General features: G+C 53.0%; 2 protein-coding genes across 8 annotated transcripts; one reads left to right on the top strand and one right to left on the bottom strand.

Annotated features, from left to right (window-relative positions):
* The first annotated feature begins 127 nt into the window (after window positions 1-127).
* On the top strand, window positions 128-7448 carry LOC105484206 (G protein subunit beta 3). Its single transcript, XM_011745638.3, has 10 exons — window positions 128-1145; window positions 1369-1455; window positions 1698-1736; window positions 3070-3176; window positions 3274-3337; window positions 3462-3624; window positions 3728-3794; window positions 3878-4079; window positions 5675-5891; window positions 6841-7448. The coding sequence occupies exons 2-10, from the start codon at window positions 1399-1401 to the stop codon at window positions 6945-6947; spliced, it is 1023 nt and encodes a 340-aa protein (XP_011743940.1). The 5' UTR covers window positions 128-1145; window positions 1369-1398; the 3' UTR covers window positions 6948-7448.
* Window positions 4808-11478, bottom strand: LOC105484205 (cell division cycle associated 3). Of its 7 annotated transcripts, none has more exons than XM_011745633.2 (7): window positions 11250-11478; window positions 10861-11037; window positions 10495-10624; window positions 9618-9911; window positions 9360-9481; window positions 8117-9252; window positions 4808-6952 (listed from the first exon to the last, which is right to left on the bottom strand). In XM_011745633.2, exons 2-6 carry the CDS (start codon window positions 10978-10980, stop codon window positions 9097-9099), a joined length of 822 nt encoding a protein of 273 aa, XP_011743935.1. In that variant the 5' UTR covers window positions 10981-11037; window positions 11250-11478; the 3' UTR covers window positions 4808-6952; window positions 8117-9096. The 7 variants fall into 7 exon arrangements, with proteins under 7 accessions (XP_011743935.1, XP_011743936.1, XP_070928393.1 ...); XM_011745634.3 differs by having other exon boundaries at window positions 9375-9481; XM_071072292.1 differs by having other exon boundaries at window positions 9375-9465.
* Window positions 11479-11969: the final 491 nt, after the last annotated feature.

Below are 11969 nucleotides of genomic sequence, written 5' to 3'. Positions count from 1 at the left end.
TCACAGATTCCGTGATAGCTGGAGGTGGGGGTGGCTCTGGCTGGCCTGGGAGGAGACAGGTGTCTTTGGGCCTCCCAGAGGCGGGGCCCCTGGAGCCTGTGATTTGTCAGGGAAATCTCAGCCACCTGCTCCCCTCATGCAAATGACCCAAGCCCCTGGCAGCTGCTCCTTAGGCCTCCAAGTCTAAGCCCTGTCTTCCCTCTCGGAGCTTTTGCTGAGACTTAGGGCCGCCTGCTTTCTCTCTGACTCCTGCTTTCACAGCTGCAAGAGGGCAAGGAGGGGGCGAGGCCGCAGCCTGGCAGCAGGGTGCGGGGCTTCCCTTGCCCACCCACAACGGGCAGACCTGTCCATCGTTCTCTGTGGGTCCCCTGTACCTTTCTCCCCCCACAGGATCAGACCCAGAGGCAGCTGGTTGGGGTTTGTCGAGAAGAAGGATTATCCAGATCAGTCCTTTCTAATCTCAGCTCCTGCCTGTACCCTCCCATACTCACCAAACCCTCTTCCCCACCACCCTGAGCTAAGGAGCACAGTTTGAGGTACTGACAACGGGGCCATCTATCACCCTTATATCCCACCTTCTGGCCTGCTTGCTAAGTGGCCCTGACTGCTGAGATTATCACCACAGATGGGGGCCCGGACCGGGGTGGCCACTGGAGCTGTAGTTGCTTCTGCTCCTTTGCACCCCTCCCAAACCCCAACCCTTAATCTACTCACAGCTTTGCTCTAATCCCATGGGGCCTGATGCTCTTATCTCTGCCTGCAGAGACTGACCAGGGAAGCGCCCCTTCACCCCCCTCCCCTCTCAGGGCTTGTGGTGGGGGCTGCTCCTCTCTACGGCCCCACATCCCGCCCCCACCCCTCCTCCAGGCTGGGCCCAAGTCTCTGGAAGCCACACACCTCTCTCCCTCCCTGTCCTCTTCCCCCCACCCCTGCCAGCTGATTTCATTTGCCTGACGTTGTGGTTGGCTCTACCCTTCCCTGTCAGGCCCCCCCAACCCCCCGCCGGTCGGAGCCAGGCCAGGCCAGCTCCTCTGGCAGCAGAGCCTGGGCAGGTGACGGGCGGGCGCAAGCGTCGCAGCTGAGGGAGTAAGGAGGCTCCCAGGAACCGGAGCTGGAAACCCGGCCGAGGTCCAGCCAGAGCCCAAGTAAGAGGGAGCTGGCCTGGGCTCTGCTCTCCTGGGCTGGGGCGCAGGCAGGGCTCAGGCAGGCTGGGGCTGGAGGCAAAGGACCCCAAACTTGGAGAGCCTAGCTGGGGAGGGGGTGCAGCCACCCAGGCATTGCCCTGTGTCTTGGAGTCTGGTGTGGGCATGAAGGGCAGAAGCACAGCCTGGTGGGGGTTCCTCAACACGGACCCCATGTTCCTGGCAGGAGCCAGAGCTACCCCTCGACCTGTCAGCCATGGGGGAGATGGAGCAACTGCGTCAGGAAGCGGAGCAGCTCAAGAAGCAGATTGCAGTAACTCCAGAGCCCTCCCACTGGGGCCCCAGAAAAGAGCTGGGGACATGAGGGAGTGTGGCTCAGGGGGAGGGGACTGGGTTTGCTCTTGAGTGACTAGAAGTGACCAGGGACTTTCTAAACTTGGCTTGCATATTTGAGACCCCCAAGCCCCAGTGCCCCAAGCCCAACCTGCCTTGAAGGCCCATGCACCCACCACCCCCACCTTGCCCTTGCTCCCCTGATGTCTGCTTTCCCTGCAGGATGCCAGGAAAGCCTGTGCTGACGTTACTCTGGCAGAGGTAAGACCCCCTGTCCCTGCCTAAGGCAGGGCATTGGGGGAGGGGAAGGGAGCTCCCTGAGCTGCAATAGCCCGTTGCTCCGAGCATTAGTACAGCCTGTCCTTGGAGTGAGGAAACCCATTAATTAATTCATTCAGCCAACATTTAGTGGGACCTGCTCTGAGCCAGGCACCATATTGGATGGGAAAGATGCAGACACGGTTCCTATTCTTGTCCATAGGACAAGAGTCACCACAGCCCCCTCCCAGGGCCTTGAAGATGAAGAGGCGATAGTACTTTGTAAATGATAAAGCCCTTGTAGACTGTAATTGCTGGTGTTCTCTACTGTATTTTATTAATTCTAAGATGCACATTTCTTCCCATTTTGACATCTCTGAAATCAAGATGCATTCAACAATGGATCATCGTTTCAATTAGAATTGGCAGCATCTTCTATTCTTAGTGATGCATCTTAGATTGGATTAAATATGTTAACAGTGAAGACTTTTTATGAGCCAGATACTGGGTTAAGCTGCATAAATACCTAATGTCATTTAATTTCATGATATCTCTGTAAGGTAGGTGCTATGATAAGCCTCATTCTACACCTTGAGTAAACAGACTCAGGGAGGTGAAGTAACTTGCCCAAGATAACAAAGCAGGCCGGGCGTAGTGGTTCACACCTGTAATCCCAGCACTTTGGGAGACTGACGTGGAAGGATCGCTTATGCTCAGGAGTCTGAGACCAGCCTGGGCAACATAGTGAGATCTCATCTTCATATAAAAAAATTGTTTTTAATTTTTCTAAAAAAAGATAACAAAGCAAGTGATGGCAAATCAAGTCTGTTCACTGTGGACCCCCAGCCTAAGTCTAAAATCTGGTTAGAGCTCAAGGGGCATAGTACCACAAATTTCCGGAGGTGCAGTTCAGGGTAACGGTGATGCCCCAGGCACCCAGTTAAAAAGCTAGCCCTGCTGCAGTGGTGGGTGACGGCAGGCTCCTCTCAGCTTGGAAGAGCCAACCGTGTGCATCTCTTCCCAAATCTGTTTCCAATGACCTCACATTGGCAGCTTGAAATTGGTCAACGTGCAAGATTCATATCATGGAAATCACCTTCCCACCTTCCTCACCAACACTGGAGAGGTGCTTGTTAAACACTTAGCAGCACACCCCTGGCCATGCATGCATCTCTTTCCCACATCAGTCTAAGACACTCCAGGACAGAGGCTTATTTCTCTAAGGCTGGGGGCCTGACCTGGAGCCTGGCACAGAGCAGGAACTTGTATAGATCAGTGACAGACATCCGGGCATGTAACCTGCTCACCCCGATATTCAATGCCCCTCTCTCTGCAGCTGGTGTCTGGCCTAGAGGTGGTGGGACGAGTCCAGATGCGGACACGGCGGACGTTAAGGGGGCACCTGGCCAAGATCTATGCCATGCACTGGGCCACTGACTCCAAGTGAGGCTTTGGGGGGAACCGAGAATGGGAGGGGGAGAGCGGGAGTGAGGAAGGCGGGAAGGAGAGGCTTGTGTAATATGGGATGCCCTCTCCCCAGGCTGCTGGTAAGTGCCTCGCAAGATGGAAAGCTGATCGTGTGGGACAGCTACACCACCAACAAGGTACCAGCCCTGCCTTCCCGAGCCTCCACCGCCGCATCCTTCCTGGGGCGCTATGCCTACCCTCCTCTGCCCAGCTGGGAGCTTGGCTCCGGTGCCATCTCTGCTCAAACCACCCTCCCTGCAGGTGCATGCCATCCCACTGCGCTCCTCCTGGGTGATGACCTGTGCCTATGCCCCATCAGGGAACTTTGTGGCATGTGGGGGGCTGGACAACATGTGTTCTATCTACAACCTCAAATCCCGTGAGGGCAATGTCAAGGTCAGCCGGGAGCTTTCTGCTCACACAGGTGAGGGAGAGACCCTCTCCTCCCCTCCTGAGGGGTTCAGGGAATCCTGGGTTTCCAGTGGGCTGTGGCTATGCAGCCAGGGCACTGTCCTAACCACCTCCAGGTTATCTCTCCTGCTGCCGCTTCCTGGATGACAACAATATTGTGACCAGCTCGGGGGACACCACGTGGTGAGGCTGAACGTTGTTGGTGCTGGGGCTTGGGAGTGGGCCTGGCCTGGCCTTTCTCTAACAGTCTCCCTCCCTTTTGGCAGTGCCTTGTGGGACATTGAGACTGGGCAGCAGAAGACTGTATTTGTGGGACACACGGGTGACTGCATGAGCCTGGCTGTGTCTCCTGACTTCAATCTCTTCATTTCGGGGGCCTGTGATGCCAGCGCCAAGCTCTGGGATGTGCGAGAGGGGACCTGCCGTCAGACTTTCACTGGCCACGAGTCGGACATCAACGCCATCTGTGTGAGTGCACCCCCTGCCCCCGCTTGACTCCAACTCCTTCCCCCGCACTCCCCACAACACATATAATACACATCCTCTGCCCCTCCCGTAGCTTCCCTAGCCCTTTCTTTCTTTTTTTTTTTTTTTTTTTTGAGACAGAGTCTCACTCTGTCGCCCAGGCTAGAGTGCAGTGGCGCAATCTCAACTCACTGCAACCTCTGCCTCCTGGATTGGAGCCATTCTGCTGCCTTAGCCTCCTGAGTAGCTGGGATTATACGTGTGCGCCACCATGCCTGGCTAATTTTTGTATTTTTAGTAGAGATGGGGTTTTGCCATGTTGGCCAGGCTGGTCTTGAACTCTTGACCTGAGGCGATCTTCCCACCTCAGCTTCCCAGAGTGCAGTGCTGGGATTACAGGTGTGAGCCACCGTGCCCAGCCTTCCCTAGCCCTTTCTTTCTTTCTTTTTTTGGGGACAGAGTCTCACACTGTTGCCCAGTCTGGATGCAGTGGTACAATCATGGCTCACTGCAGCCTCAACCTCCAAAGTTCAAGCAATCCTCCCACCACAGCCTCCTGAGTAGCTGGGACTACACGTGCGTGCGACCACGCTTGGCTAATGTTTGATTTTTTTGTAGAGATGGGTTCCCACTGTTGCCCAGGCTGAGCTGGAACTTCTGAGCTCAAGCGATCCTCCTGCCTCAGTCTCCCAAAATATTGGGATTACAGGCATGAGCCACCACGCCCAGTCCATTTTGTCACGTTTGCTTTATCATTTTCTCTCTGTAGAGAAATAGCCATAGATACACACACACATACACACTTAGATGTAGATACACATTTTCTTTCTGTGTCTTTTAAAAGTAGTTTGCAGACATCATGTTTCCTTACCCCTTAAGTACTTCCTAAAACGAAGCCATTCTATAACATAATCACAGTATGATTCTTAAAATCAGAAAATTTAACATTGACACAATACTATAGTCTACAGTCTATATTCAAATTTCACCAACTGCCTCAAAAATGTCCATAATAGCTATGGTTTTTTTCTGTCCAGGATCCAATCTAGAAACATGCATGACATTTCCTTGCCATATCTTTTTCGTCACCACCTTTAAACTGGAACTGTTTTCCCACCTTTAATTGTCTTTTATGTCATTGACATTTTTGAAGAGTACAAACCAGTTTTCTATAGACTCTCCCTCCGTTTGAGTTTATCTGACATTTCCTCGCAATGAGATTCAGGCCTTGCATTTGTACTTGACCCTGTTCTTACACACCCTGATCCAGCCCACTTGTGTAGTCTGAGTTTGGGACAACCTCCGTCTGCCCTTCTAGCCAGGTCACTGCCGGCAAGCCTTGGTGCTCTTGCCTGTGACATGGAAATGATGCCTGCCTGCAGCGCTGTATAGTGCAGAGCGGGCGAGGGGCATAGGGAAGTCAGTGGCACGTGGTACGTGTTGGCAGGGCTGCTTCTCATCCCAAACCAAGGAAGGGACAGGCAGAGAGGCTGAGAGCAGCGGCTTGCCCTGGAGCTGTCAGGTGGGAGCCAGAGGGCGGGAGAGGCTGTGGGCTGCCCAGGTCTGATCCCTGACCCACTTGCCACCTATGCCCTCAGTTCTTCCCCAATGGAGAGGCCATCTGTACGGGTTCGGATGATGCTTCCTGCCGCTTGTTTGACCTGCGGGCGGACCAAGAGCTGATCTGCTTCTCCCATGAGAGCATCATCTGCGGCATCACGTCCGTGGCCTTCTCCCTCAGTGGCCGCCTGCTGTTCGCTGGCTACGACGACTTCAACTGCAATGTCTGGGACTCCATGAAGTCCGAGCGTGTGGGTAAGGGCCAGCCCTGGCTGCGGCTTCCTCAGCTGGAAGGCCCCTCTCCAGCCCTCCCTCCTCATTCTGTACCCCCATCAGCTCCCATTTTGGACTCTCTTACTGCTGTCCTGGGTGACTCCACTCCTGGAATCCAGTACCCCTTGGCTCCCAACTAGGACTGTCTTCCCTCAGTTGCTCTAAGCAACCTCTCTCCCCTGCCCAATGCCATGGCTGCTCCCTGCCCTAGATCTGTAGACCATGACTGTCCAGTCAGTTCTGGGTTCCTGGCATTTCAGGGGCACCCACTGAGAGGCAAGACAGCCTCAGGGAAATATGGAATCAAGGCAGAATCAAGATCTAGAGTGGCCCGAGGGCCCTGACTCCTGCCTAGGGCTCATCTAAGACTAGCCTGAAGTTGGTCAGACAGGATGGCTTCTTCTCTATCAAGAGGCCAGGTGCTGATGAAAATAACACTGGGCAGGGGCAGAATCCGAATCCTAATTCTGTTGCTCACTCTGAGTGACCTTGCACAAGTCACTCCTCCGTGGGCCTCAGTTTCTTCATCTGGAAACAAAGAAATCAGATGAACAGTTGCCTTCTGCTTTCCAGCACCTGTCAAGGTGCCCTCAGTTTTTTTCAGAGTACACAGATGCTTCCAGCTTTTCTCTGCCTGATCCCAGCCCTCCCCCAACCAAAGCTCTTGAGAGAGAACCCCCTGCCCTACGGCTAATCCTCTTTCAGTCTCTCTGCCTTCTTCAGGGGTTGAGCCTAGCCTACCCAGTCTAGGATCCCTGCATGCATGTGCTCAGGCACGCATGCACAAACACACATACACACACCCACACGTGCACACACACGCACGCATGCACACGTACCCCCGACACACACACGCACACACTTGCACACATGCACACACTGCTTTCCAAATCAGCTTGGAGACAGGCTGACTCCTTTCCCTCTTGCTCAGGCATCCTCTCTGGCCACGACAACAGGGTCAGCTGCCTGGGAGTCACAGCTGATGGGATGGCTGTGGCCACAGGTTCCTGGGACAGCTTCCTCAAAATCTGGAACTGAGGAGGCTAGAGAAAGGGAAGCGGAAGGCAGTGAAGATGCTCAGCGGCCCCTCCCCGACCCCATCTCATTCAGGTGTTCTCTTCTATATTCCAGGTGCCATTCCCACTAAGCTTTCTCCTTTGAGGGCACTGGGGAGCATGGGGACTCTGCCTTTGGGAGGAAGCATCAGGGACACAGGGGCAAAGAACTGCCCCATCTCCTCCCATGGCCTTCCCTCCCCACAGTCCTCACAGCCTCTCCCTTAATGAGCAAGGACAACCAGCCCCTCCCCAGCCCTTTGCAGGCCCAGCAGACTTCAGTCTGAGGACCCAGGCCCTAGGATTCCTCCCCTGGAGCCACGACCTTTGTCCAGACCTGGGTGGTATAGGTGTTTGGCCCTGTGACTATGGCTCTGGCACCACTAGAGTCCTGGTCCTCTTCTTATTTATGCTTTCTCCTTTTTCTACCTTTTTTTCTCTCCTAAGACAACTGCAATAAAGTGTAGCACCCTGGTACATTTGTGATGTTTGCCTTCCACTCCCTTCTGTTCCCAAAAGACCCAGGTCCCATTTAAGGGCAGTAATGTGTTACAGGTGCTGTGATAAAGGCTAGGTACTGGACAGCTTGTGGGCTCATGGGAGGAGGCCTGAGATGGGTCAGGGGGAGAAGGTATTCAGCAGGTGGCTGGGGGACTGTGTGTGCAGCAGTTTGCTATGGCCTGCCTGTGGTGCCCTTGGGTTTGTACGGGAGGGTTAGATTGAGAAGGAATCAGATTATAAAAGGTCTTAAATGCCAAGCCAGAGAGTCCAGACGTTTTCCTAAGGGCAATGGGAAGCCATTAAGGAGTTCTGAGCAGAGTAGTAACACGTTCAGTTATGCTTCTCAGAAAGGGTTGCTCCAGATCTTTCGGAAAGAAGCAGTGTAGGTTGATGAAAGGGAGGGAGGAAAGACTGGCACTAGGGAAACAAGATAGGAGGCAGGTGGCAAGAAATGCAAGAGTGACAGGACAGAGGGGTTAGGGAGAGGGATTAGGAAGAGATTAAAGACATGGAATCAGCTGGAACAGTGGCTCATGCCTGTAATCCTAGAGCCTTGGAAGGCTGGCAGGAGGATCTCCTGAGGCCTGGAATTTGAGATCAGCCTGAGCACCATAGTGTGACCCTGTATCTACAAAAAAAATTAAAAATTACCTGGGCAGGCTGGGCATGGTGGCTCATGCCTGTCATCCCAGCACTTCACGAGGCTGAGGCAGGCAGATCACTTGAGCCTAGGAGCTTGAAACTAGCCTGGGCAATATGGCAAGACCTCATCTGTATAAAAAAAATACAAAAATTAGCCAGGCCTGGTGGCTCATGCCTGTAAGCCCAGCTACTCGAGAGACTGAGACAGGAGGATCACTTGAGCTCAGGAGGTTGAGGCTGCAGTGAGCTGTGATTGTGCCACTGCACTCCAGCCTGGGTGACAGAGCAAGACCCTGCCTCTAAGAAAACAAGCAAACAAACAAAATGTGGAATCACCAGGATTTAGTGACCAAATGCTAGGATAGAGGATATTGGGAGGGAAGGATTTGAGATAATGGCCAAGGTTTGAGTTTGGTGGCTGGGTAGATAATGCTGTCATTCACAAGGATAGGGAAGAGGGCATGAGGAATAGCTTTTGGGGGAAGATCATGAATTCAGTTTTAGACAAACTGACTTTGAAGTATTTATAGGGCAGCTGGATAAAGGTCAGGGTTAGAGAGAGAGACCTGGAAGTTACCAGAATATAGGGAAGTGATAGCTAAAGCCCTAGAAGTAAACACCTAGGGAGAGCAGGAGGAAAGGGCCAAGGACAGAGCCATGGGGACACCATGGTTTAAGGGAGATGTGCAAAGGAAGCTCAGAGCATCGGTGGGCTCAGGCCAGGGAACACAAGGTCTCTAGGCTGCCATTCTACACACAGAAAACTCGGTGCAAGGTTTACATATACCTTTTTAAAGTAACATTTAAAATCACTTCCTTTAATATAAAAGAAACACACAAGACACAAAGAAAGCCCAATAAAGCTCTGAGTCCTCTGAGGAGGAGTCTAAGAAAACAAGCCTTTCCTCAGTATCCCTGGGAAAGAAGGGGTGAGAGGACACAGACACCACCAGGCCCTGGGTGATTGCATTGCTGGGGCCATGCAAGGCCTAGCTCTCCACCAAGGGAAAGTGCTGATTTTCCTTGTCATGGTCCTGGCATTGTTCCCATGTTCGTCCTCCAGTTTTCAGAGGTCGTCCAGTTCCAAGAATGGCTCCTTCCTTTAGTTCACTAACATTTTCACTTAGGGGTGAAGGCCGCTTACCCTGAAAACGGCAGTATATGAGTTGGGGGGTTGCTGTTCAGGAGAGGGAAGATCTGGGTAAAAGGGTCTCCCACCCTCTACGTTGGATATCCTAATAACAGCTTTCACCTTCTCTTCCTTTACCTGTCGTAGTGTCAGGGTGCCAGGGGAGTTGTCATCCTGCAGGATGGTGAGGGGGGATCTCCCTAGTACCTTGCTGCTGTTTGGTTTCCATCTATTGCGCATAGAACCTGGGGTGGGTAAGGAGTTAACGCAAGGACCTAAAACTAGGACTCACAGTTTATTCCTCCCACACTCACCCATGGACCTTATCCCAAAACATTATCCTAGCTTATCTTTCCTACATCTTGCCTTTAGATTCTGTACCTGAAGATCTGGGAGTCTCAGGGTCCCTTGAGGGCTTGTCAGAGCTCTGGCTGGCCACAGGGGTTTCTGTGGGCTGTCTTGCTTCCTCCTTGGAAAACACCTGTTTGGAGGGGAACTCAGTCTGGTTCCAAGGTGGCATCTGTTCCTCAGCAGATAACTGGGTACCCAGAGGCAAGTCCAATTCAGAAGATAAAGGTGCCTCCGGGGGCAGAACAGGCTCTGGGGGAAGATTTGATTTAGAGTCTTCAGTTTCAAATACTTCACTCAGCTGTTTCACCAGTGGGCTTGGGGGGTCTAGAGGAAGAAAGTGAAGTGAACAGTGACCTTCTGATACGCAACATTCAGCAAGGAGCAAAAGATACAGGAACCTTAGGACTCATGCCCAGGTGAGTAAGTGGGAAGAGAGAAATCAAGGAAATCAAGGTGAAAGGGAGCAATTTTTCTTTTCCTTTTTTTTGAGATGGGGCTTGGAGTGCAGTGGCATGATCACAGTTCACTGCAGCCTTGACCTCGTGGGCTCAAGAAATCCTCCCACCTCAGCCTCCTGAGTAGGTGGGATCACAGGCCCATGCCACCGTGCTTTTGTGTGTGTGTGTGTGTGCATTTTTTGTAGAGATGGGGTTTTGCCATGTTGCCTAGGCTGGTCTTGAACTCCTGGGCTCAAGCGATCTGACCACCCTGGCCTTCCAAAGTGCTGGGATTACAGGCATAAGCCACCATACCCAGGCTGGGAACAAAACATTGAGATAAGAGTGAGATGGGTCTGAAGCAGGAGGATGGAGGACCCTTTAAATATCCCTGAGAGAATGGCTTCATGGACCCTACCCAAGAATAATAGATGACAGTTTCATCAGCATTCCCTGGGCCCAACACTTACCTCCACTGCTGGTCTTCATAGGGGTCCGAGCAATACCAAGAGTAGGAGAGCGAGGATCTGAGTCCTGGGCATGTTTAAGACCCTCCAGTTGCTCCCCTGCTGGTAGGCCTGGCTGTGGAGAGCTCTCCACCTGTCAAGACCATAGGCTAGAACAAGTCTGGGCCCTGACTCTTCTCTCTTCTCCTCCCCATATTTCAGGAAGGAATTGCCAAGGCCCTCAGATATCCAGTCTACCCCACACAGATTGAGAATGCAGAAAATAAGGCCAGGATAAGGGTGGGGACATGAGGGCTCTCTCAAAATCAGGTTAGGAAGAGGCCCAAGAATTCAGACATTCTCTGTCTTTCCCACTCTGGCCCAGAGTACCTGGATGGGAGTGCGCAGGATGCCAGCACTAGGTGAACGGGGGTCCGCCACTCGAGCCAGATGCTTGTTGTGCGGCGGAGGCCGCGCTGGTGTGACTGGGACGCTCTTGGCTGAGCCCATCTCAACCAGGAGTTGCAGGGTAGGGGCAAGGGCCAGCCCGGGAAGAGGAAGGAATGCCTGTGAGAAGTGACTGAGGTCTCAGCCCTTACCCCTTCCACGTCGGACCCTCAACCCTAAACCACCCTATCTTCCCAGTTTCCAGCGAAGAAACTTCCTGGCGGGGGACGAGAGGCCTCTGGGGAGTTAATGACCGCTGCAGCTGACAAAATGGCTCATTCTGGGCCTGCCGAGCCCGCTAACTTGTTTATTAAATTATTCAAATCACTTACCGGGCTCCAATTCCACCTCTGGGTGCACAACAGCTCGTGGCGCAACTCCCGAAGTTACCAGTTTCAAACTTCCCGCCACGCCCCCTGCCCTGACCCTATTGGCTGAGCCGACGTAGATCCATAGGCCCTCCACGTAAGACCCGCCTCGAGCCAAAGGAAGCTGTTGGTCTGGGAGAACGTCTATCATGGTGACTCGGGGGGGGGTCAATGGACTGATGCTAGGCTTGCCCAGAGGTGACGCCTCCTTGATAAGGGTACTTCTGTTCAGTATCGGCCTGCGAGCAGTCCGTGATAGACTGAGGAGTGCCAGTCTTCGCTTTCGAGACGTCTAGTCTCAAGAACGAATTCTTTTATTAAACAAAATAGAATTATGAGTGATTACACTATTATGCGCACATCCAGCTGGAGTCGTGGTTTTCCTGAGGCGAGCGATAGTAGCCTTATTGGTTGACAGCTTTATCAATCACTCGACACCACCCCCTCAAGCTCCGCCTCACTGGATACCCCCTTTTCAAATACCAAGACAACTGCCCCTCGACTTTCCGACGGGACAGGTCCCCAGGAAACTTTCTGGAAGTGAGAGACTTAAAACAACCGTCAGTTCCTGCTCTTCAATAGAAGGCACGCGAAGCGACCCTAAAGGTCCCGGAGCCGGAGGAGCTGCAACTTCGGAGCCCACCCAGCTGCTCTACGTGCGCTCCCGCCCTGGAGGAGTGGGAT

The sequence above is a fragment of the Macaca nemestrina genome, chromosome 10 (genome assembly GCF_043159975.1).
Source record: "Macaca nemestrina isolate mMacNem1 chromosome 10, mMacNem.hap1, whole genome shotgun sequence".
Taxonomy (NCBI): domain Eukaryota; kingdom Metazoa; phylum Chordata; class Mammalia; order Primates; family Cercopithecidae; genus Macaca; species Macaca nemestrina.
This window is presented reverse-complemented; position numbering and strand designations above follow the sequence as displayed.